Source organism: Terrapene carolina, unplaced genomic scaffold (assembly GCF_002925995.2).
Source record: "Terrapene carolina triunguis isolate 2854851 unplaced genomic scaffold, T_m_triunguis-2.0 Scaffold836, whole genome shotgun sequence".
Lineage (NCBI taxonomy): Eukaryota > Metazoa > Chordata > Testudines > Emydidae > Terrapene > Terrapene triunguis.
The window spans coordinates 3,221,540-3,246,215 of record NW_020665187.1 but is presented as its reverse complement, the minus strand read 5'-3'; the positions used below and the strand labels follow the sequence as shown (position 1 = coordinate 3,246,215).

General features: G+C 45.8%; 1 protein-coding gene across 1 annotated transcript in view; it reads right to left on the bottom strand.

The window, feature by feature from the left end:
• The window catches only part of LOC112121881 (keratin, type II cytoskeletal 3-like), a 30,997-nt gene extending 17,158 nt beyond the window's left edge, over nucleotides 1-13,839 (bottom strand). The window contains exons 1-9 of the mRNA XM_029913725.1: nucleotides 13,240-13,839; nucleotides 12,050-12,270; nucleotides 9,815-9,875; nucleotides 9,184-9,279; nucleotides 8,144-8,308; nucleotides 7,846-7,971; nucleotides 6,876-7,096; nucleotides 5,782-5,816; nucleotides 4,628-4,942 (exon numbers count right to left, since the gene is read on the bottom strand). Of these exons, the coding sequence (XP_029769585.1) occupies nucleotides 4,628-4,942; nucleotides 5,782-5,816; nucleotides 6,876-7,096; nucleotides 7,846-7,971; nucleotides 8,144-8,308; nucleotides 9,184-9,279; nucleotides 9,815-9,875; nucleotides 12,050-12,270; nucleotides 13,240-13,839 (1,840 nt within the window). The remainder of the gene's footprint in view (nucleotides 1-4,627; nucleotides 4,943-5,781; nucleotides 5,817-6,875; nucleotides 7,097-7,845; nucleotides 7,972-8,143; nucleotides 8,309-9,183; nucleotides 9,280-9,814; nucleotides 9,876-12,049; nucleotides 12,271-13,239) is intronic.
• Nucleotides 13,840-24,676: the final 10,837 nt, after the last annotated feature.

Genomic DNA, 24,676 nt, shown 5'->3' with positions numbered 1-24,676 from the left:
CAGGGAGACATTGGACCAGATCGTTAAGCAGTATTGTGGTCTAATAACTAGGGGCATTGAACTGGGATTCAGGAGAAACTGGTTTTATTCTTCACTCTGCCACTCACCGGCTGTGTGACCCTGGGCATTCGTGTTCTGTCTTTGTGCCTATAGACCCTATAGACGCATAGACTATCAGGGTTGGAAGAGATCTCAGGAGGTATCTAGTCCAACCCCCTGCTCAAAGCAGGACCAATCCCCAGACAGATTTTTGCCCCAGATCCCTAAATGGCCCCCTCAAGGATTGAACTCACAACCCTGGGCTTAGCAGGCCAGTTTGTAGAGTGTGGTCTGTTACAATGGAGCCCGGAGCTCAGCTGGGACCTCTGCATCATATTGTAAGATTAACAACAACTAGTGAAATCATAATGGGGTTACATTTTACATACTTGGGGGTAACTGAGACTAGCATCTGGCACCAGTGATTTTGGTAATGACCGGATTTAAGTTAGACTGAAACTGAGTCAATCTTTAATCCACATCATCTTCAAGCTACGCCACTTAGCCCTGGTCTACACTACGAGTTTAGGTCGAATTTAGCAGCGTTAGATCGATTTAACCCTGCACCCATCCACACGACAAAGCCATTTTTGTCGACTTAGAGGGCTCTTAAAATGGATTTCGGTACTTCTCCCCGACGAGGGGATTAGCGCTGAAATCGACCCTGCTGGGTCGAATTTGGGGTAGTGTGGACGCAATTCGACGGTATTGACCTCCGGGAGCTATCCCAGAGTGCTCCATAGTGACCGCTCTGGACAGCACTCTCAACTCAGATGCACTGGCCAGGTAGACAGGAAAAGCCCCGTGAACTTTTGAATTGAAGGACTAGGATTTAAACTTGCATCCAACGAAGTGGGTATTCACCCACGAAAGCTTATGCTCCAATACTTCTGTTAGTCTTAAAGGTGCCACAGGATCGTCTGTTGCTTTTTAGGATTTAAACTGTGATTGTCAGAATTATAATTCGGTGGGGCAATCAATAAATAAAGGCCTGAGCTTCTTTTAACATAAGCCTAAAACAACATGTGGCAACATCAATCCGTTCTGTGAACAGTTATTAGAAAAGTGCAAGGAAGAAATCCGAGGTGAACATTTCTAAAATAGTTTTACAAACGTGATTTCTTGCTACATGAAGCACTCTAACAATGCTGTCATTCAAAACCCTGAATTCTGAAGTTATGTAAATCTGGGATTAATGCTTGTTTTAGGTTCCCTAGAACAGTGGCTCTAAACCTTTCCAGACTACTGTTCCCCTTTCAGGAGTCTGATTTGTCTTGTGTACCCTCAAGTTACACCTCAGTTAAAAGCTACATGCTTCCACCATCAGACATAAAAATACAAAAGTGTCACAGCGCACTGTTACTGACAAATTGCTTCCTTTCTCACTTTTATGATATAATTATAAAATAAATCAACTGGAATATATGTATTGTAATTACATTTCAGTGCATAGTATATAGAGTAGTATAAACAAGTCATTGTCTGTATGTAATTGTAGTTTGCACTGACTTTGCTAGTGCTTTTTATGTAATCTGTTGTAAAACTAGACAAATATCTAGATGAGTGGATGTACCCCCTGGAGGACCTTTGAGTACCTCCAGGGGCACGTGTACCCCTGGTTGAGAATCACTGCCCTAGAATATTCCACCCTCCATCTAGGTGTTTTATGCTTTGTTCCAGCAAAAGAACCCCACAGCTGCACAACCTGAATTCAGGTTATTTCCCCCAAAGCCACCAAAAAACTCAGTGAATGTATCTTTCTGATCTTGCTCCTTAAGAAATGCAGAAATAGAAACATAGATCCATAGTTTCTAAGGCCAGGGAGACCACTGTGATCAGGCCATAATAGACCTTCCCTGAAATCTTTCAGCAAAATTATTTCTGCTAGTTAGTAGAACTGGTCAAAACATCGTTTTGATGGAATGTGCGTTTTCAATGAAATAAAAACGTTTCCAGAAAGTATCCGCTTTCCTTGACAATTTTTGATCAGAAACCCAAATTCCAAGTTTTTTCAGTTTTCAGCCACATATTTTTCCATTTTTGGCCGAAATGTTTTGGCTTTCAGTTGCCAAAAACTGAAAACATTTGGGTAAAAACAATAACAACAACAAAAGTCAGCTCAATCTTCGGTTTTTCAATTTTCATGTTTTTGACAAACGTTAAACATTTGCCATGGGGAAAAAAATCCCATTTTCCTTGTTATTAATACATCCCTCTCCTGTGAAAGACCGTGCAGAAATATTTTGTACTATAAATTCACCTCTTGGGTAAAAATAGGCAGTAACACGTCGTAAATTACAATCCAGTTTTATTGGACACATGCCAAAAAGTCAAAAGGGAGTATAATTATTGTTTGTCATTATTATTGAAGAAGTGTAGAAATCTGTAGCCTTTTTTAGTGGTGCACTCGCAAAAAATAACATGAAGGAATTTCATGGCAAACTGGATAGTACACATGAAGGTGGTTTGTTCAGATAAATTTTTGCTAAAACACACAGTTCTGGAGATTTTTGCGGTACCATTGCTACTGATGACTATACTCACAAGAAATGCAATATAAAATAAAATTATCTAGTACTTCTGGGCCAGATTCAAATGTCAATTGCAAATACGGAGTAACTCTTTTGAGACCAAGGGACATATTTCCTGATTTACATCAGTGTAATTTACATCAGAGTCTACCCCCCTCGGACAAAGATATTCTTCCCATCTGCTGTATATGTTGCTTGAATTTTCCACATAAGTGTTTTAAGAATTGTACTATAATTTTCTTAATTCATTCTTAATATCAAATTAATCAGACTTAAAATTGCCCTGTTGGAAAAGTTAACTGTTCTTAAAGGTATTTTTTGAACACAAATCCACTTTCTCTCCTTCTCTTTGTATTTCTCTTTCAACATTGTAGAAACTCCAGTGCAGAGATCTCAGGTGGAATTTTCAAAAGCACTTATGGGAGCTAGGAATTCGGGCCAGATTTTTAAAGGTTTTTAGGCATCTAGTGAGATTTTCAAAAGGGCCTAAATCCATAGGCAGTTAGGCACTTAGATGTTTTTGAAAATCCCACCAGGCACCTATGAGCATCTTTAGGTGCCTAAATCCCTTAAAATCTGGTGCTTGGGTTCTATTTTGAAAAGTGACTTCGGAATTTAGGAGCTTATATGCCATTGACTTTCAATGAGACTTTGGCTTCTAGGCCTAGATCCCCGAAGGTATTATTTGGGCATCTAACTCCCACTGATTTCCATGGGAGTTAATCACCTAAATACCTTTGATCTAGAACCTAAATGCTTGTCACTTTTAAAAATAGCACTAAGGTGCCTAAGTCACTTAGGTCCTTTTGAAAATTTGAGTTAGGAGCTTTTGAAAATCCCATTCCTTGTCTTATGTGTATAAACAGGTTACATTTGTCAAAAGTACTAAATCACTTAGAAGCCTAATTCTCATGGAAAATCATGGAAAGCCAAGAGGACTTAAGCGCCTAAATCACTCTGGCACTTTTGAAAATGTTAACCGTGGTGCCTAGCATGAGGCTGGACTGAGTCTAACAGGAGCCTTTTGGCAGTGTAAATATTCAATCATAATAATTGTTCTCTCGGAACCCAATCCCTGCCCCGGTTAATTTTGTTTTAATCTCAGTAACTCAAAACCAGAGCTTTTACATAAACAGATTTGATCGTTTGTACTTCTAGCCTTTGATAACACATGACCACAAGCCTACATGTAAACCGCGTGTTAAATCTCATGTTTGCCTTTGGTTTAGTTTTGAAAATGTAACACAACGGGGTAAACTTTCCTTTCACTAAAAGAACACAAGGATTAGTATTTGATAAGCCATTTGTAAATCTAATCAGCGTGGCTGTGGCTAACATTTGCAAACACTGTTATCTAAAGTCAGTTTCACAACTTTAATTCCCTTCCTTAATCGATATTCAGCTTCGGAATACATGGCCTTATTTTCAGAAGCGCTGAGTGCCCACAGCTCCATTGACTTCAACAACAATTGCAGCTGCTCAGTGTCTGTGACTATTAGACCACTTATTTTAGGAGCCTACATATAGATTTTGGGAGAGATCTTCTAAAGCACTAAAGAGATTTAGGAGCACGAGTCCTAAGGACTTTCAATGGGATGCATGTGCCTAAATCCATTCGGCTGTTTTGAAAATTTCTCCCTTAGGTTCTTAGGCTTGGGTGCCAGATTTGAAAATGTTGACAACCTCTCAGGTCGCACGGAATACAACAAAGGCCCCTGTTCACTTAAGCAGAGACTTAATTTTTAAACATAGGTTTAAGTCCCTTTTAGAAAATGCTTAAGCACCCGCTTAACTTGAGCACATGCTTAACAGCTTTCCTGAATTAGGACCCCAGTGCTTAAGAACTACTATGCCAGGAGCCAAAGAAACAGGTGCATCATTGTCATTCACACTAGAATTATAAAAGGGGGGGGCTGAAGGAATTCAAGATGCTACAGGGGTTTTCTTGCCAAAGTGATGGATTGTTGCTGCGGGGGGTAGTATCAAGAGGCAATTATACGTGGGTGGGGGGGTGGTCTATCTATGACTTGAGCTGTGCGGAATTCCTCAAGTTTAACTTTTAATGGTCTTTTTGCTGGAAGAGGTTTTGGAGACAATTTTCACGCCCACGCTGGTTCCCACCCCAGTGCCTTTCCCGCTTCCGGTGCTGAAATTTCCTCCTCCGGCGCTCAGCCCGCTGCCACCTCCATAGCCAAAGCCACTGCCCCCTCCGAAGCCGCCGCCGCTTCCAAAGCCGAACCCTCCGCCTCCGAGACCGAGACCACTTCCACCTCCATAGCCGAATCCTCCTCCGCCTCCTGCTGAGCTAAAACCGCCAAATCCTCCTCCTAAACCAGCTCCGCCACCAACTCCAGCGCTAGAGCTGACCACCGCTGCAAGAAAACCACAGCCTGGTCAGACGCCCGGTTGAATCAGGGGTTCGGTTCCAGTGAAACATGGACTGTTAACTGGCCCTACTGGTAGGGTTGCCGACCCTCCAGCATTGTCCTGGGGTCTCCAGGAATTAAAGAGGAATCTTTAATTAAAGGTTACCTCATGTGATGAAACCTCCAGGAATTCATCCAACCAAAGTTGGCAACCCTACCTACTGGGCCCACAATTGGGTATTGAACCTGGGACCTCTGGCACTAAAAGCATGGGCCTCTGCTACCGGAGATAAAAGACTAGGCCGCAGAGCCTCAAAGATAGTTAGGCACTCACCCCCCATTGAAATCAATAGACCGTAGGTGTCTAAATGAGCTGGGGATAGACCCTGTAACTAGCAAGAGGAGCAGACCCTTTAATAGCTTATGTGGGCCAGCCATAGAGGGAGCAAATACCCACACTCGCCTAGTGGCTGGCTCATTACAGAAGCAGCTTTTCCTCTCCTGGAATTGACACCTCCTCATCCATTATTGGGAGTGGACTACATCCACCCTGATTGAATTGGCCCTGTCAACACTGGTTCTCCACTTGCGAAGTAACTCCCTTCTCTCCATGTGTCAGTATATAATGCCTGCATCTGTAACTTTCACTCTATGCAGCCGAAGAAGTGAGGTTTTTACCCACGAAAGCTTATGCCCAAATAAATCTGTTAGTCTTTAAGGTGCCACCAGACTCCTTGTTGGTTTTGTAGATACAGACTAACACGGCTATCCCCTGATACTTCACACTCGCCTAGCACGGGTTACATAAGCCCAGACGCTGCTCCCGACAGGAGAGAGATACTCACAGTAGCTGACGGGGATGACGCCTTCTCCGCTCAGCCTGTGGGGGAAGGCAGACAAAAGGAAGGTAAAAGTCACATGGAGGAGTTCGGCTTTTAAGATCGACATGCTGTAAATACGGGAGGAAGTTTATCACAGCTGCATTTTCTGGCACATTTGCAACCTTGCAGTGCTAAGATCTTCAAAGACTCGTTGACTAAAAGGCCAGAAGGGACCATCATATTCATCTAGTCCATCGAGACCATCTGTTTTCATGTTTTTCCTAGGAGGCTAGTCTGTTTCTGTCCATGGAGCCTAAATACCTTTTAAAATCTGGCCCTAAGTGAACTGCTCAACACCACCAGGAGCAGGGTGCAGTAAAAGCAGGGAACCAGACCAGATTCTCCTAAATTGCAGGCTAGACTAACCAATGTACCATCCATCCTTCTTGAATAGGGAACCCAGCCCCCAACAGACCCACGGTCATTTTGCAAAAGATTAGCCACTCAGTGTGCTGGGCTGAGTCAGGAGATGCTGCTCCCTGTGGTCCCTCCTCCATATGTTTGTTGTATCCACCTCTTGTCTCCTGTCCTGTGCAAGGACTTTGTAAGCTCTTTGGGGCGGGGACTGTCAACCACCTAGCCCAATGGGCTCTTGATCGCGGATTGGTGCCTCTAGGTGCGACTTCAATACAAGTAATAAAGTGACTTGGGTTCTATTCTAGCTCTGCCAGTGGCTTGCTAGGTAACCTTGGGAAAGGAAGTATCTAGCTATCCCCACACATACACATCTATCTATCCATCCATCCATCCTCCATATACACTCCTCTATCTGTCTATCTACGTTATTCTGAATTGCTATATCAGTCTGCATATAGAACTTTCTCTCTCTCTCTCTCTCTATGTGCATACATTACTATCTCTCTATTTAGGAATTTATATTAGACTCACCACTGTGTCTACCTCAATTTACTCTCGGTGCCTCAGTCTCCCTGTCTGTAGAATAGGGATAAAGGTACTCCCCTCCCCCCATTGAAAAGTGCTTTGAGAGCTGTAGATGAAGAGTGCTGGATCTCAATGAGTCAGAAGCATTATGATCACTCTCCTTATCTTGCACCCACCTGCTCTCCTCTCCCTCCAGCAGCTTCCTGTAGGTGGCGATCTCGATATCCAGGGCCAGCTTTCCGTTCATCAGCTCCTGGTACTCCCGCAGCTGGCGCGTCATGTCCTGCTTGGCCTTCTGGAGAGCATCCTCCAGATCAGCCACCTTCATCCTGGCATCTTTGAGCGCCAGCTCGCCACGCTCCTCGGAGTCCGCGATCGCCGTCTGCAGACTGGCGCACTGCAGGGGAAGGGAGTTGGCTTCCTTTTAATTACCAGCCATTTCTCTCTGTGTTTTCCCACTCTTCTTTAACAGTGCAAAATTCACAGGCAGAGAGCTGACTCCTTGCTGCTATTAGCACCAGGGGAGTGACTGGCCTGTACAATTCCGTAGCCTCTGTTTGCCAGAAGCTGGGAATGGGCGACAGGGGATGGATCACTTGATGATTCCCTGTTCTGTTCATTCCCTCTAGGGCACCTGGCACTGGCCACTGTTGGAAGACAGGACACTGGGCTAGATGGACCCTTGGTCTGACCCAGGAGGGCCATTCTTATGTTCATTGCAGCTGTTTTCTGCATCATCATGACCACTAATCTGGCCTATGCTACTGAGGCACAATATCCAGTCAGAGGGTGGTGACTGATTTATATTTATTGCTGATAAGTCTTGTGCTGGAGCGTTTTGAGCTATGGCCATCTCTGCAGCGTACAAACTATTGTGAGGGCTGAGTCTCTGGCTTAGCAAGAATGATTTAGTGCAGTGGAGAGAAGGCTGATACGTAGGTGTGTGAGCACGCATGCACACCACTGCCCTCTGCTGGGTGGAATGAAACTACTTACGTGTGACATGTCGCCCCCTACTGACTGCAGCTGGTGTGGCTATACATCCTCACAGTGCTGCAGCCGACAGAGTGGGGCGGGGGGCAGGAAACTGGGTGACAGGAGCAGGCGGTTCTGTCTTCTCCCGTCTCTAGTGAGAGCCGTTCCTACCTGGTTCCTTGCATTCTCAATCTCGGCCCGTAACCTCTGGGTCAGCCGGTTGAGCTCTGAGATTTCTCCCTTTGTGTTCCGCAGGTCATCGCCGTGTTTCCCAGCAGTGGCTCGCAGCTCCTCGAACTAATATTCAGAAACAAGAGGGGGAAAAAAATACAACCTAATGCCCAACCATGCACTTTAACTAAGCAGCCACCCATTTGGGCGGCAATAACGGCATAGCTCTGGGCACTGTTTTAAAAGAATTGAACACCCAGAGAAGAATCCGGGGTCCTCCGCTTATAGATCCACTCACCTTGTTCTGATACCATGACTCGGCCTCGGCTCGGCTCCTGTTAGCAATGTCCTCGTACTGAGCTTTGACTTCGTTCACGATGCTGCTAAGGTCCAGGTCTCGGTTGTTGTCCATCGACAGGATGACGGAGGTGTCAGACACCTGGGCATTCAGCTGGGCCAGTTCCTGCAGAAGTACATGGGCGCCTGAGTCACCTCTAGTGCAGAAATGTCCCGATAGCCACCATCTGCCTTTAAAAATGCTGGACCTGATTCTCCTTCCATGTACCCAGGTGCAAATCAGGAGAAAGTCCAGTTGTGTATCAGTGGAGCTGCTCTGGATTGACAGTGGTGTAGCGCATCAAAAACGAATTCACTATCTTTAGAAGTTTAGGTCCAGATTCTAGTGTAAATCCAAAGTGACTCCACACCTGTGTCAATCCAGAGTGACTCCACAGAAATCAACGAGGTTACTCTGGATTTACAAAGGGGCAACTGAGATCAGAATCTGGACTCTAGCATTTTTATTTAAGCCGAACACAGAGACAGGAGCACACTGGAAATTGGTATTATTCAAAACCACTCAGGTGATGTGAAGTTTGAAAGTCTAGGAGTCTGAGAAGTGTAAATCTGAGTGGCACGGAGTCACTGCAGTAGCCCTACAGGAGTTATGTACTTAGAAATCCTAAAGATTATTCTCTTGTACGATAAAAAGGCATGTGTTTTTATTAATATTGCAGTCGCATGTAGAGGCTTCAGCCAAGGTCAGGGCCCCATTGAGTCAGGCACCGTATCAACGCAGAATGAGATAGACCTGGCCCCGAAGACCTTATGATAAAAGTAGACAAAACAGCAATGAAATGACGCGACTCCAAGATTACACAGCAGCTAAGTGGCAAAGCTAGGAACAGAACCCAGGTCTACCGAATGCCAGCCCAATGCCCTATTCAATGGACAAAACCGCCGTCTGTGGTGGTCTTGATTCCCTCCCGCGTTAAGCCTGCTCATGAACATAGGCCGTATTTAACTTCCTAGCGAAGATGCCGTGAGAAGAAGCAATACCGCGTCATAGAGGGTTCTGAGGAAGTGGATCTCATCCATCAACGCATCCACCTTGGCCTCCAGGTCTATCTTGTTCATATAGGCGGCATCCACATCCTGAGAAACAGCAAGCACAGTCACAACTGCAGCCTAGAGGCCTCGGCTGGCGCAGAAAAGAAGCCCAGGATTGCCTAGGGGAGAAGCTCAAGCGGCCTTTCCGGCTCCGTGTGGGCTGGGGAAGTTGATAGAGACACTTCATTGCACTGCTGACTTTTAAAGGACAAAGCTCAGCTAGGGGGTGCATAGAGCTTATAGGGGAAGAACTCTGAAGCATTCTGGGCCAAAGATAGGGAGGGCGTAAAGCATGGAGGTAATATTTTGGGGTCTGCTCACAATCCCTCCCTTACCCTTCAGAAATGCTGGCATTCTGCCAGGTCCAGGCCAGCTCTAGTGTAGTGTCAGCGGGGTGGGAGTGGGGAAAAGTTGCTACCTCCAACCCCCTTGGAAGACTTAGTGGGACAATTGAACCTTGTAGGGCCAAGGAGGCCTTTCAATTGGATTAGGACACCAGCTCTCTTAGGTGCCTTTGAAAATCTCAGCCTTCGATACCGCAAACAGGATGAAAATTGTAATCGATCTTAGCACGGCTCACCTTCTTGAGCACCACAAACTCATTCTCCGCGGCTGTGCGCCTGTTGATTTCGTCTTCGTATCTGTAGGGATAGAGGGGAGGCAGCGCTAGACCTTGTTCATGGAATAGGAGAGGCAGGAAGGCAAGAATTTCTTGCCTGAGCTCCCATTTGCAAATGCCTGTTTCTAAGGGTATGTCTACACTACAGGATTAATCCGAATTTAGATAATTCGAATTTGGGAAACAGGTTGTATAAATTCGATTGTGCGCGGCCACACTAAGCACATTAATTCGGTTTTTAACCACATTAATTCGGTGGTGTGCGGCCACACTACCCCATTACTTTAACCACAGTAATTCGGTGGTGTGCGGCCACACTAACCCTAATTCGAATTAACAAAATCGATTTAGGCACTACTCCGCTCGTCGAGGTGGAGTACAGAAATCGATTTTAAGTGCCCTTTAATTCGAATTAACTGGCTCTGTAGTGTGGACGGGTGAAGGGTTAATTCGGATTAACGCTGCTAAATCCGAATTAAAGTCCTAGTGTAGACCAGGCCTAAGATTAACCTGGCCACCTTTCTTGTAGCATGATTATGGTTTCTACTGAAATTTAGGGTAATGCTTTTTACAAAATGCACTTCCTTTGGTCATGCTGATTCTTTGAATTTTTGGCTTCAAAACAGGAAGATAGACGTTTAGAAAAAAGGAAATCTTTCCAGACACTATTTGCAGTAGCTGCAGTCCAGGCTAGCGATTGGCTTTCGCTTCAAAATTTAGCTTCTCAACATGATCCATATTTTCAACCTCTCTAAAATTTTGGCAGGGGGGCTTTCAAGGTCCAGTCTGCTACAGAACTCAGATTCACATCTGGATGCAGCTCCATCTCTGTGTGTGTTCATGGCCCACCGGCGTTGACCCTGTTGGTCAACACTAGACAATATTTGGTCCTGCCATGAGGGCAGGGGACTGGACTCGATGACCTCTCGAGGTCCCTTCCCGTCCTAGAATCTATGAATCTATGGTCTCACCTCCTCTCTCTTTCCACATCCACTCTGCAAAGCTGCTGTAAAGCTGTGCTCTATAAGCTTGCGAGATGTTTTAATTTCCCTTGCAACAGTAGGGATGCGGCTGGAATGTCATGTGCAAGGATTGAACACCAGATCTTAACGCATGAGCCTCTGCTGATTAAACTAATGGAACGAATGCATTTGTTTGGAGCAGTGGAAAACTCATAAACATTCTATGTATGCCAGTCACTAGACTCACACGGTGTTCCATATATCTCCTCAGCAAACATGCTCCATCTCTTGGGTTTTTGTCCCTAACAAACTCACATGTGCAGGCTTAAGATTTGGGCCATGTGTGTTGGTCATGCCTGCTGTAAGCATGAAAAAAATGTATCACAACTTGAACTGGTTGGAGAATGGAATTTCCCCTCTGGGGGAAATTCAGACATTTCCAAATTTGTTGTCACTCTGAATCAGAACAGAAAGTTGGAATTTTGACATTTTTCTCAGTGTGGAAATTCTGAAAAATTTTAATGTGAAACATTGTCTTCCAGTAATATCAGATTGTTTTGTGCAGATGATGTTAAAATATATTATTATGTTAAATACGTGTGTAAAATGTGAACTATAATATATAGTTCAAATCATTCTACCATAATGATGGTAGAATGGGCTTAAACTGCAGCAAGGGAGGTCTAGGTTGGACATTAGGAAAAAGTTCCTAACTGTCAGGGTGGTTAAACACTGGAATAAATTGCCTAGGGAGGTTGTGGAATCTCCATCTCTGGAGATACTTAAGAGTAGGTTAGATAAATGTCTATCAGGGATGGTCTAGACAGTATTTGGTCCTGCCATGCGGGCAGGGGACTGGACTCAATGACCTCTCGAGGTCCCTTCCAGTCCTAGAATCTATGAATCTATGAATAAAAGTTAATACAAAATGAAACAAAACAGTAAAGTCCAAATGAAACATTTCAACATTATCAGCATGAAACAAGAGTCAAAACAATTCATTTTAACGCTTTTCCATTGAACATTTCGTCAAAATCAACATGTTCCCATGAAACTTTTTCACTGTCTTTTCCAACAGAAAACTGTTCCATCTAATTTTTATCAACTAGCCCTAATCGCAACAAAGCTACTGTACAGACAGGGATCTGATACCCACCTTCCAAACTGGAACGACTGTAGAGTGTATAACTCAGTACAGATCAGCTCAATGTCCTTCCATTAAACATTCACTTACTTGTTCTTAAAATCCTCTACAAGGTCCTGCGTGTTCTTCAGTTCTCCCTCCATCCGCCCTCTTTCATTTAATAGGTTGTTCAGCTGCTTCCTCAGGTTGTTGATATAAGACTCAAAGAAGGGTTCAAGGTTATTCTTGTTGGAATTGGATTTCTGACCCTGATCCTGCAACAGGGTCCACTTGGTCTCAAGCACCTTGTTCTGCTGCTCCAGGAAGCGGACCTGAAACCCAACAGGCAGAAGATATTTAATGGAAGATATTCGCAAACAGGTTGACACCTGAAATTCAGTAACTTGGCGGTTCAGGGGGCAAGAGAGGACATATTAAATTAACCCCTACATTTTCTCGAAAACAACGGGCCAAATCCTCAGGGTCTCTCACATTAACGTAGTCTTTAGCCAAGCAAATCTCCCACTGACCAGCTCAATTCCTGAGGTAGGCTGATGTACTAGCTAGGACAATATAGACTGGGACTCGAGATATCTGGGTTTTATTCCTATCGCCGACCGTCTGTGTGACTTCTGTGCCTCAGTTTCCCCATCTTTGTAAGTGGTGTAATGGTATTTAACTTCTTCTGTCGCTAAGTATTGGCTTACTCCAGTTTTCCTTCATTTGGGCTCAGTCTGGACTCAGGTGTACTCCATTTAATGGCATTTTCCTGAGTAAACCCAAGTAAGGACCTCAATATAGAAACATGGAGTTATACCTAAATAGTGACTGAGAGAAAACTGATTCAGCTTGTGGTCAAGCATTAGCAGAAAGGTGAGAGTTAGAGGAAATGCCCCAATTAGAGACGAACACCATGTTTCACTGACATTTCAAATTGTGTCCCAAAAAGGGATTACAAATATTAATGAAATAGTTGTGGATTTTGCAATCTATATTTCACGTTTCCCCTCTTTCTGTGTGCGGTTGGGGGTGGGGTGGAGCAAATCAAGTCCCTGGTCTGTTCAGTTTCCAATGTTAACCACTGAGAAATCTGGATTCTCGTAGCTATTTAGAAGCACGTTCATTTACTGGAAGATTTGAATCAATCAGTGCAAAGAGGAAACACTTGCCGGGTGAGAGACTTATTAACTCATGGGTTTTTGTAGATATCCAAATATGAAAACATGCCTTTTCCATTCCTTTCCATCTATCTGCCTTTTTCCACAGCACTCCCATCACCGTAGTTTCTGATAAACTCTCACCTTGTCAATGAAAGAAGCAAATTTATTGTTGAGACTCTTAATCTGCTCCTTCTCCTCTTTTCGCACCTGTTGGATGTTTGGGTCAATCTCCAGGTTCAGTGGCGCCAGGAGACTTTGGTTGACGGTCACTTCTTGGATGGTACCCATGCCAGGTAAATTGCCACCCCCAAATCCTGCTGGACTTCTACCTCCACCAAAGCCTCCCCCGCCACCAAAACCAAGCCCACTGCCACCAAAGCCAAATCCACTCCCAGCGGCTCCACCACCAATACTGAGCCCACCACCGCCAGCTCCCCCACCAAAGCTAGATCCGCCACCATGACCTCCGCCGCCAAGACCGAAGCCACCACCAGCTCCACCCCCAAATCCACTCCGGAGGTTGCTCCCACCACCGATGGAAATTTTCTTAGTGCCCCCTAGGTTATAGAGGCTCCGGCTGCCAAAACTGCCTCCGCCGCTGAGCCTTCCGAAACCTCCGCCGCCTCTTGACACGGAAACCGAACTGAAGCTGGCTCTGTGGCTACTTGGAACCACAGCAGAGACTGTACTGAAGCCCTTGCTCCCACCTCCACTTCGGATGCTGCCGGATTGCCAGCTCATCATGGTGGGAGATATCAGCGCTGCTGTGGGAAAGGAGCGGAGTCGGCAAGCGGTGCCTTCTGGTGAACACCCCACCGGAGCCTTGCCCCTTTTATCCTTTGGGATCTGGGCTGGGTTGCCTGGAAGTGAAGCGATCAGTTGAGCGCCTTAATGGTTTTGACATTCCTGGCAGGCAGGTGTCGAAATGAACTTGTTAAACGCTCAGTGAACTCAACCACTCCCGTGGAACTGATGGGAGTCTGCATCGCTGATCGGCTTCGACCCAGCAACAGGGTTATCTAACGCCTCATTTTCCAGCAGCGAGTGCTCAGACACGGAGCTTCGCTTTCAGAGGCGAATCGTTTTTATTTTCCTGCTGCAAAACAAAGGTGTTTCCATATGAATGTGCCCCGAACTACAAGCCATGTTTCGAGAACCAATTTCAGAACCAATTGGCTCTCTCATCTGAGTCAGCGATGGTTGCTCATTGGTTTCACATACCCCCAGGTGGCAATTGTCCAAAGCTCTTCAGTTACTATGTACCATGCTGTAACATCGTAAGGGACTAAAAACCCCAATTCTCGAGTGACAGCCCTTACCACGAATAATGCAGGTGGAAACTGCAGGGCCAGATGAAGCCAGTCTTAGAACATAGAACATAAGAACGGCCGTATTGGGTCAGACCAAAGGTCCATCTAGCCCAGTATCCTGTCTACCGACAGTGGCCAATGCCAGGTGCCCCAGAGGGAGTGAACCTCACAGATAATGATCAAGTGATTTCTCTCCTGCCATCCATCTCCACCCTCTGACAAACAGAGGCTAGGGACACCATTCCTTACCCATCCTGGCTAATAGCCATTAATGGACTTAACCTCCATGAATTTATCCAGTTCTCTTTTAAACCCTGTTATAGTCCTAGCCTTCACAACCTTCTCAGGCAAGGAGTTCCACAGGTTGACTGTGCGCTGTGTGAAGAAGAACTTCCTTTTATTTGCTTTAAACCTGCTGCCCATTAATTTCATTTGGTGGCCCCTAGTTCTTGTATTCTTCTACTGTCTTCTACTGTCTTTCACTGACACAGACAGTAAGCTGAAGCCCCAAGGTAAATGAATGCACCCAGGAACAGAGGTGGATGGAATACGTCAATTTCCAGGATTATCCATCTGGTATCTCACCAAAGCCCTACATTCATTTAAAAGCTAAAACAACTTACTCATCATCAAGGTGACTGGGAGACTTGTCTGAATTAATTAGAATGAAAGTCAGCGGGGTCTATATCCTATTAGTGCCTTTAAAAAATCTCCTGCTTACTAATGCTGGACAAAAATTTCATGAGGATTCTTGGCCTGGGGGCATAGAACAGCTGTTTGGCAGCTGCACTGGCTTGATGATCATTAACAAGGACAGCTCTATTTAGGGGCCATGATTTGTGCAATCTTCAAATGGATTGCTCCTATGGAAGTGTGGCTTAGTGGCTGGAGCACTGGGTTGGTACTTAGGAAACCTGGTTTCTATTCCTGGCTTGGCCAATGGGTGACCATGGCAAGTGACTTCACCACTCTGTGCCTCAGTTTCCCCATCTGTAAACATAAATGTGACTAACGATAGTGCTCTCCTTTGTAAACCGCTTTGAGACCTATGGATGAAAAACATTATAGAAAAGCTAGGTATTATTGTTATTACATTCATACTCTCACAATAAGCTGTTTGAGGAAGGGACTGTCTTTTTCTTCTGGGTTTGTACAGCACCTTGCACAATGGGGCCCTGATCCATGACTGGGTGCCTAGACCTTACAGAGGTAAAAATTATTATTATTATTATTATTAATAATAATAATGAAACAGTAAGGAGAAGCATTTGGTCCAGAACCTGAAACCCTTACTCTTTTGGTACTGAGGGATTACTTTAGGGTTGCCAACCCTCCAGGATTGGCCTGGAGTCTCCAGGAATTAAAGATTAATATTTAATTTAAGATTATGTCATGTGATGAAATCTCCAGGAACACATGCAACCAAAATTGGCCACCCTAGCTTACTTAGATAAACTCCCAAGGGGATCACAGTTGAGCTCTCTACGTTCAGAATTTCTGAAGACATGGCAGCACAAAGGTTCGTGAAAAGGTCAGAAAGAAATGAACATTTTTAATTTGATTCAACATTTTTCAGTGGAAAATTTCACTTCAGTAGGAACAAAACAAAAACACCCTCCTATCCCTCCCCCCCACACACACACACATACTTTTTTGCCCACAATAAATAAAGTAAATATCTGATAGGGTTTATTTCCCCGACTGAAAAGAAAGGAAACCAAAAAATTTCCAAATGGCCATTTTTTGTGAAAATGTTCAGTTGCTCTAAAAAGCCTTTTCTCTGAAAAAGAATTGTGTTGGAATTTTTTTCCACCAGCTTCATGTGGAATGACAATAATTATATATTTATTTTAAGAAATGATCAAATAAAATAATAATCCTATCATAATAATAATAAAAATAGGTTGCACATCAGCCTAAAATTTTCAGGTTTGGGGGTTTCATTTTTGTGTCAAAAATTGAAACTTTCCCCTACAAATCTCCATGGAAACAAAGATGTTTAGTTTTAGAAATTAATGGAGATATCCCATCTCCTAGAACTGGAAGGGACCTTGAAAGGTCATCGACTCCAACCCCCTGCCTTCGCTAGCAGGACCAAGTACTGATTTTGCCCCGATCCCCAAGTAGCCCCCTCAAGGATTGAACTCACAACCCTGGGTTTAGCAGGCCAATGCTCAAACCACTGAGCTATCCCTCCCTGCAATAGGGAAAATTTAGCTGAAAATTTCAATGGGGCAAAATATTCCGACCATTTCTACATCTAGTTGTTGGTCATCTTTCTTACATGAGCCCCTGATACAACAGAATGACCAAAGCCTGCAATGCATTTGTATGCAACAGTCACCTCGAGCAAAATTCTGCACGGCTCTGCTCTTCTCCTGGCCTTGGAGGTTTGAGATTATTTCTTTATTTCATCTTTGAACAAGACACATGGTCCTGCAATTGCTTCACACATAGAACTGCCCAATGAAGAGAATGGATGTTTGGATATGTTTCATCAGGACCAATGAGAAGCAAGAATCTCCTATGTCTTCGCTGAGGGAGCTCTATGCATGTAGCAATTGCACAACCATGTGATTTGTTTAAAGATCTGAAGGCAGGAGAAAAGCAGAGAACTAAACAGACTGATTGCCAGAACCAGAGCCAATCAGGGGGGGAGGAGGGAGGCAGGAGGACCATTTGGCCTGGGCCTCAAACTCAAAAGGGGCCTCAAATGTAGACCCTTGTTAATTTTTTGGCATTTGATAAGTTTCACAACTTGTTTTTATGTGCATCCCTATTGGACCAAAATGTGACACACTCTCTCAGCTTAGAGCTGCGAATTTAAGCAAATAAGAGATGTGATTTGGTAAAAGACATACTTTTTTGTTAACTGATATAGATTTTGTCATATTAAAGAGTTAAAAATGTTCAGAAATATTAATAAAAATATATCGGTTCTGATGGCACAAGATTAGACCACGATGAACGTGTCCTCTCAAATCAGCTGATTATAAACAGACCACTACTAGTGGCTGGTGCTGGATCAAGTGCGTGTTGAAGGGTAGAGAATCGTTACATTTTAGTGCCTTATTTTGTTTTCATGTGTCGTCATTTTTTATTATTATGGCTAGGGGCCTCAAAAGCTGGAAGTGGCCTGGGCCTCTCTGGACCGCTGAGAGGGCCTGGCCAGAACTGCCCCCTTCCCTTTGCACTTTGTGGGTATGTCTACACTGCACCTGGGTCTGAACCTCCCAGCCTGAGTCCACAGACTTGTCCTAGCAGGGCTTGCGCTAGCAGTGCACACTAAAAACACCTGTGTAGATGGTGCTTTGAGGTTGCGACTCTGAGGGAGGTGGACCTGAGAACCTGAGATTCAGCCCATGATCTCAGTAAAGTTACACCCAGGATCCATGGGGCCCTGTGCGTTTGAGGAGCTGGGCTTGGTTGCATGGGAAACCAGAGATGAACGGAGTGCTTTGATGGGCTTGGTTTGCCTGGGAGCAATATGAGAAAGTCTTTATACTCTGCTAAATAAAGACAAACACTACACACCTATTTAATAGTGCTTGTCAGCGTTTCACTCCGCTGACACTGAGATGTCTTTCTGACCGGCTTTTATGCAGCAAATAGAAATTAATCACATTGTTCCAGTGTTTGCCAAAAAATGTTTCACCCAGTTTGTTTTTCACAGGGACAGAACCGGCTGCAGTATTTTAAAGCAAAGATGTAACCGGCGGATCTGGCAACCATATAAAGTATTTTACACACAGAGAAACAGAGTGGGGATGGACTTGAGGTCCCGTCCAACTCTACTTTTCTATGATTCTACATGAACCAAATTTTGCTCACACAAAAATGGGCCAACACTGAATCAAAAGGGGGTTGTGCATAGGGTGACAGGATGAGAGGAACAAAATAACAGGACACATGGCGGGGGGCCGCCGGCGGAGCCAAACATGTTGAGTCAAACATATTTTAACAAACTTTTTTGTAAGAAGATCCACTATCCAACTCGATAGTATTTTAAATCTCTGTTTGAGCAAGCTGATCTGCAAGGCCTTCATCGTGCACGCACTTATGCATGTGTTTAGTGTGAAGCACGTAACTGTTCCACTGACACGAGTGGAACTGCTCATGCACTGGAAGTTAAGCCTCAGCGTAAGTGTTTGCAGGACTGGGGCCTAAATCCACATTGACCTGATTTCTCTGGCAGAAAAAGCACTTAACTACGTGCTTAAGTCCTATTCAAACCAATGGGAGATGCATGCTTAAAGCTGAGCATATAAAGTACTTAAGTGCTTTGCTGAATGAAGATGGACTGCTGGTTTGAAGCGACATAAAGTAAAATGAACAAATTCTTCCCAGTGCAGTCAAATTAGGACAGTAAAAGTTTTACCACACAAATCTAGCTTCTAGTTGCAGGGCCAGATTCCCAGCTGATGTAAAAGCCCATGGAAGGAATTTTGGGCCCGATTTATACCATCTGAGGTCTTGCCCAAAGTTCATAAACTTAGAACACACTGACAAGTCCAGGTAATATACGAAATACAACCACCAGGAGCTAGGAGAGCGTCAGATCGTCTTCATGCTGTCTTGATCCCGGTGAAGGAGAATTACCCTAAAGCTGACGAACAACTTCAGCTCCGATGTTAATTATGAAAAAATCTAATGAGATTAAGGGTGTGGCCTGGCCCAACAAGAGCGAGGACACTTTCCGTTCAGGTTCCCACACTATCCCTCATACAGTCTATTGTGCATGAGGTATGCAAGTAATGCAAGGGGTGGGAAAAAGGCATGATTCTCTTCCTTGACTCTCCCTCATCCAGTTCATCTGTGTGTAGAGGAGGCAGCTATGGAAGGGCTCTACAGGGAACTGCCCGTCCAGAGCCAAATTTGGCTGTCAGTCACACCCCTGTCAATCTGGATCTGCTCTGTTGGATTCAATGGAGTGACAACGGTATAAATCCAAAGTGCCGAAGAGTAGAATTTGGCCCTCAGTGTGCACTGGGTGTATGGAGCCAGATCCTCAGCTGGTGTAAATCAATCTGGTGCCGTTACAAATAATCTAGCCCAGGCTCTCTGCAGTTGCCCCGTATCAGCTCCATCCCCTGGGCCAGTGTTTCGAGCTCCAGAGAATTCAATAATGGCTTCAAAAGGGGCCCATCCGTGTTCCACACCCAGGTACGAGATTGACAGGCCAGACACCCACATTTTCAAAAGCTGCCTCTAATTTTGGGTGCTGAAACTTGATATACCCTGGGCCTGATTTTTCAGACAAGTTCACCATCCACAACCCCAGCTGGAGTCAGTGGGACACAGAGGCCCCCAAATTCCACTGGAGAGATGAAGTGACTTGACCAAGATCACCCAGGAAGTCTGTGACAGAGCAAGAAATTGAACCCACATCTCTCATAGAATATCAGGGTTGGAAGGGACTTCAGGAGGTCATCTAATCCAACCCCCTGCTCAAAGCAGGACCAATCCCCAGAAAGATTTTTACCTCAGTTCCCTAAATGGCCCCCTCAAGGATTGAACTCATAACTCTGGGTTTAGCAAGCTAATGCTCAAACCACTGAGCTATCCCTCCCCCTCAGGATGGTGTCACATCCACAGGACCATCCTTCCTCTCTATGGCATCTTTCAATATTATTATCTCGCCTATAATTACACACGAAAATTATGTGTATTATCACCCACCTTCTTCCAGGGCTAACTGAAATGCTGAGTATAACACACTGTAATAAAGATGTTTTACCCACGTGCATTCTTGTCCCTCCAGCAACGTCAGGTATGTAGCAGTCTCAATATTCAGGCCCAGCCTGAGGTTCTGCAGCTCCTGGAAGACTGTTCAGTTGACCACATTTCAACAAAGCCATAAACTTAACTATGCATTGCAATGCAATTCAAAGGGGAAATTTGCTCTTGGCCCATACTTTACGAAGACACAATCTGTGAAGGTACAACCATTGGAACAATTTACCAAAGGTCATGGTGGATTCTCCATCACGGGCAATTTTTAAATCAATTGGATGTTCTTCTAAAAGATCTGCTCTAGGAATTATTTTCGGGACGTCCCATGGCCTGTGGTATATTGGAGGTCAGACTAGATCGGGGTGGGCAAACTATGGCCCGCGGGCTGGATCCGGCCCACAGGATTGCCACCCCTGTGGCGTGGCTGGTCCCGCGCTGCTCCCGGAAGCAGCCAGCACCACGTCCCTGCAGCCCCTGGGGGAGGGGGGGCAGAGGGCTCCGCTCGCTGCCCTCACCTGCAGGCACTCCCCCCCGCAGCTCCCATTGGCTGGGAATGGGGAACCGCGGCCAATGGGAGCTTCGGGGGAGGTATCCACAGGCGAGGGCAGTGCACGGAGTCCTCTGCCCCCCTCCCCCAGGGGCCACAGGGACATGGTGCCGGCTGCTTCCAGGAGAGGCACGGGGCCAGGTCCAGGGCCAGGGCAGGCCCTGGTGTGTGCTGCTGCCACCCCAGAGCCACTCCAGGTAAGTGGTGCCGGGCCGGAGCCCGCACCTTGAGCCCCTCCTGCACTCTGCACCCCCTCCTGCTCCCCAAACCCCTGCCCTGAGCCCCCTCCTACACCCCACCCCCCCCTTCTCCCCCACCCCCTGCCCTGCGCCCCCTCCCGCACTCCGCACCCCCTCCTGCACCCCAACCTCCTTCCCTGAGCCCCCTCGTACACCCGGCACCCCTCTTCTGCCCCAACCCCTTTCCCTGAGCCCTGTCCTGCACCCTGCACCCCCTCCCACACCCTGCACCCCAACCCCCTGCCCCAGCCCTACACAGGGCCGGCCCCAGGCACCAGCTTCTCAAGCAGGTGCTTGGGGCGGCCGTTCCGGACAGGGGCGGCAGTTCCAGGTATTCGGCGGCAATTCGGCGGACGGTCCCTCACTCCACCTGGGAGTGAAGGACCTCCCGCCGAATTGCCACCGCAGATCGCGATCGCGTCTTTTTTTAGATGGCGATCGCGGCTTTTTTTTGGTTTTGGCTGCTTGGGGCGGCCAAAACCCTGGAGCCGGCCCTAGCCCTACATTCATGGCTCTGCATGCAGTTTCCCCACCCAGATGTGGCCCTTGGGCCAAAAAGTTAGCCCATCCCTGGTCTAGTGTCTGTGAAATCTAATCTCCTTTGATCTGCCATAACGGTCCCTTCTGACCTTGGACTCGATGAATTATCTCCTCTCTCCCCCGTGATGCAACGCATAATAGACAAGGAGTCTAATGTTACAGCACCTCTTCACCTGTAAATGTGTTCAGTGGAAAATTGGTAGGAAGGAACCATTTCACAGTTCACAAAGGGTTCCCCCAGAAAGTTTATGCTCAACGTAAGCCCTCAAAATAGGGCTTAACTGGTGCATGGACCTTGCACAGGCCCTCTGTATAGGGGCAAATTTCACCTTAGAAGGAGAACTCGACCTCAAATGGAAAGTTCTCTGCGTGTAATTGAAGGGATGGACAGCATTTCAGTCAATTAATGTAAACACAGGGATAATAGCAGGTTGTATTCAGTCTGGCTATTAGCATATGACTGTTTTCCCAAACTACACCAGATCCCCTGGAGCTATTCTGATTCACGTGGAGGAGTGTTTCATTTCCATGTCGTGGCAGTTACATTTTCGGCCACGAGGCTAAGTCCACAGCAAAGTTTTTTACGTGATTTGGAAGGAGGCCCAGGAGAAAGAAACAGGAAGTTTAGGGAAATACCCTCTATATCTCACGTTTCCAAGCCACTAAACAGCATAACTAATCACAGGAAAATTCACATTGGAACTTAACTGGTGCATAGAACCGCTTAAGTCCTCTTTGCAGGACATATATGGAATTCCCATAGGGTAGAGGCCTTGTACTGATAACTCTGAACGCAGATGAATTTTACCTGAAATGAGTTGATTTGACCTGCGTTTCTTTACAGGAGTATGAAGACATGATAACGAATGCATATGTCCCAATTTTCAACTGGACGACATCAGACAGATTAATTTATTCAGATTGTTTTTTCAATTTTTTTTTTTTTACAGAATCCCATTGTTTTTCTTTTGATTCAATTGTCACATTGACCCTGAAGTTCTGCACAGAACTCTTTCTGCAGAGAGAGATTGTGCCAACATTTCCCCCTGTAATTTACAGTACGAGTGAGCTGGGTCTTACTTAGGTGATTTGTAGATACTGGAAAATATGTTCTGTGCCACCATTAAGCACCTGAAGGTGGCGCAGAGATTTGTTTACGTGGGAAAACTCCTCCGTGGCTTAAGGTCCGTTGACTTTAGTGTGAGATGAAGAGGTTGATTCCATAAAATAGGATTTCACAAAGCACTGATCAGGGATAGGCAGCGGGTGAGGCCATGGGAGATAGGTAGACCTTTACAACGTACGATGGTCTTGCAACTGGCTGGGAAATTATCTTCCCCTAAGAATATTTTGAAGAACAGACGTTTTTGGCTGGATTTTCATTGAAAACCTCAAAACTAAACACTGGTGATGAAAAACAAACTTTTTCATGAACAACTTCTGGTTCATCAAAAAGTGGCGGGGGAAGGGGGGGCGGAACGGGGGAATACAGTATTCCCAAAGTCAAATTTTCAAAAATTATGAGTCAGGCCCTAAAAATCATGGTTTTTTAAAAATAATACATTTAGGTTTCTCTTTCCCAGTCTGCTGGTTTCTAAACCTTTAAGGTGCACCCACTTCACATTACCAGGCTATTCTCTGCAACCAAAAGGGCTAGAAATGTAGTGTTTTACCAAAAAAAAATAAAAGCTGGGATTTGCAATCATATGACTCCAGGAGGAGGGGCTTTAAGAAACACACCAAATATCGTGAGACTTGAGTTCAAACCACAAGAGTTGGAAATGCTGAAAATGGTTTGACAGCAAACTTTGGAGCAGCTCTGTCTCCTTCATTTCCCTAGGGGTGGGACTCAGCTTTCAAAAGTTTGGAGAATGTACTGGCGTATGCTACACTTGTATTGCATACTCACTGACTGCCAAATTGGTGCAAGTTGTATTACTTCTAACTTGCATTCAGTTTATACCTGGACGTGCACTTTATACCTGGCTTTTTCAAATTGTGGGGCCAGGCCCCGCTGGTGGGGGCTGCACGGTCTCTGAGTCAGGCCTGAATTTTACTCTTTATTGAATGTCTTGAAAAATCAGAAAATGTGAATGGATTCTCTGTTAGGTTCCCCTCGTCGGTTTGTTCCAGCTATACAGCTACCATCTCCCTCACACATCCAGCAGGAATTCTGCTGCAGTGACTTTCCTGGCCACTAGGGGCAGCTGTTGGTCTTCCCTTTAGAGCAGGGCCGGCTGTAACATCTTCTCCTCCGCTCTCAATGCTCCCTCTGCTGGTGCCCAGCCAGCCTGGAGCTGCCAGTGGAAAGCGAGTAGGAGGGGGAAGCCGCAGCAGCCAACCACCCAAAGGCCTGGCTGGCAAGCAGGGGAGGAGGTAGATTGATGGGAATAGGCACCCCAAGGGGAAACAGGCTGCGGGGGAAGGAGTTGCCTTTGGAGACTCTTTCCCACCTTTCATTCTGATCCTCCCCTCTGCCCCCCGCCTTCCTCTAGCCCCTGTTCCAACCGCCTCCCTCCCCACAGTGCCTCTGTCTCCTCAGATTGGCCTTCCCCCACAGCCCCTATCTCATTGCCCTCCACCCCTGGACACCCTATCCTCTCAGCCTCCCCTCCCCATCCCAAGTCCCTGTTCCCTCTCGGAGTCCCATACAACCTCTGTCCCCACGTGCTGTACCATTGGCCTGTTTCCACTCCTGTTCCCCCAAGGGACATTTTGCAGGTTCCTCTCTAGTTTCAGGGTTTTTTAAGTCTTTCTCCAGCTGGATAAGTCATGTACGCACAGAGACGAGCTCGGCTAACACACTGTGATGCGCACAATAAAGGCTATTATAACTGTGTGTACATTAGTACTTCATGTAGTAAGTGAAGGCCCTAATAGAGGCCCAGTATGATGCCTGAGGCCTGAACTAAAGAAATCGTCAAGACTTTGCTAACATAAAGCAAAGTTAAGCTGTGAGCCAGAGGCAGGCCCTGCTCACAGAAGCTGGCAAGGAAAGGGCTGATGCTGCAAAAAGAGACATACCTACAAGGTACTGGACACCAGATATCAGAACATACACTATACTGGAACATTCCACAGATAACATGGAACAGGCCGACCCATCCCAATGACAGGGGCAAAAGGGTAAAATGATGGATAGAGTTGTTTTGATCGAACCAATCTGTACAAGGTGAGAGGCGGCACCTTGCTACGTAGAGGGGTTGCAC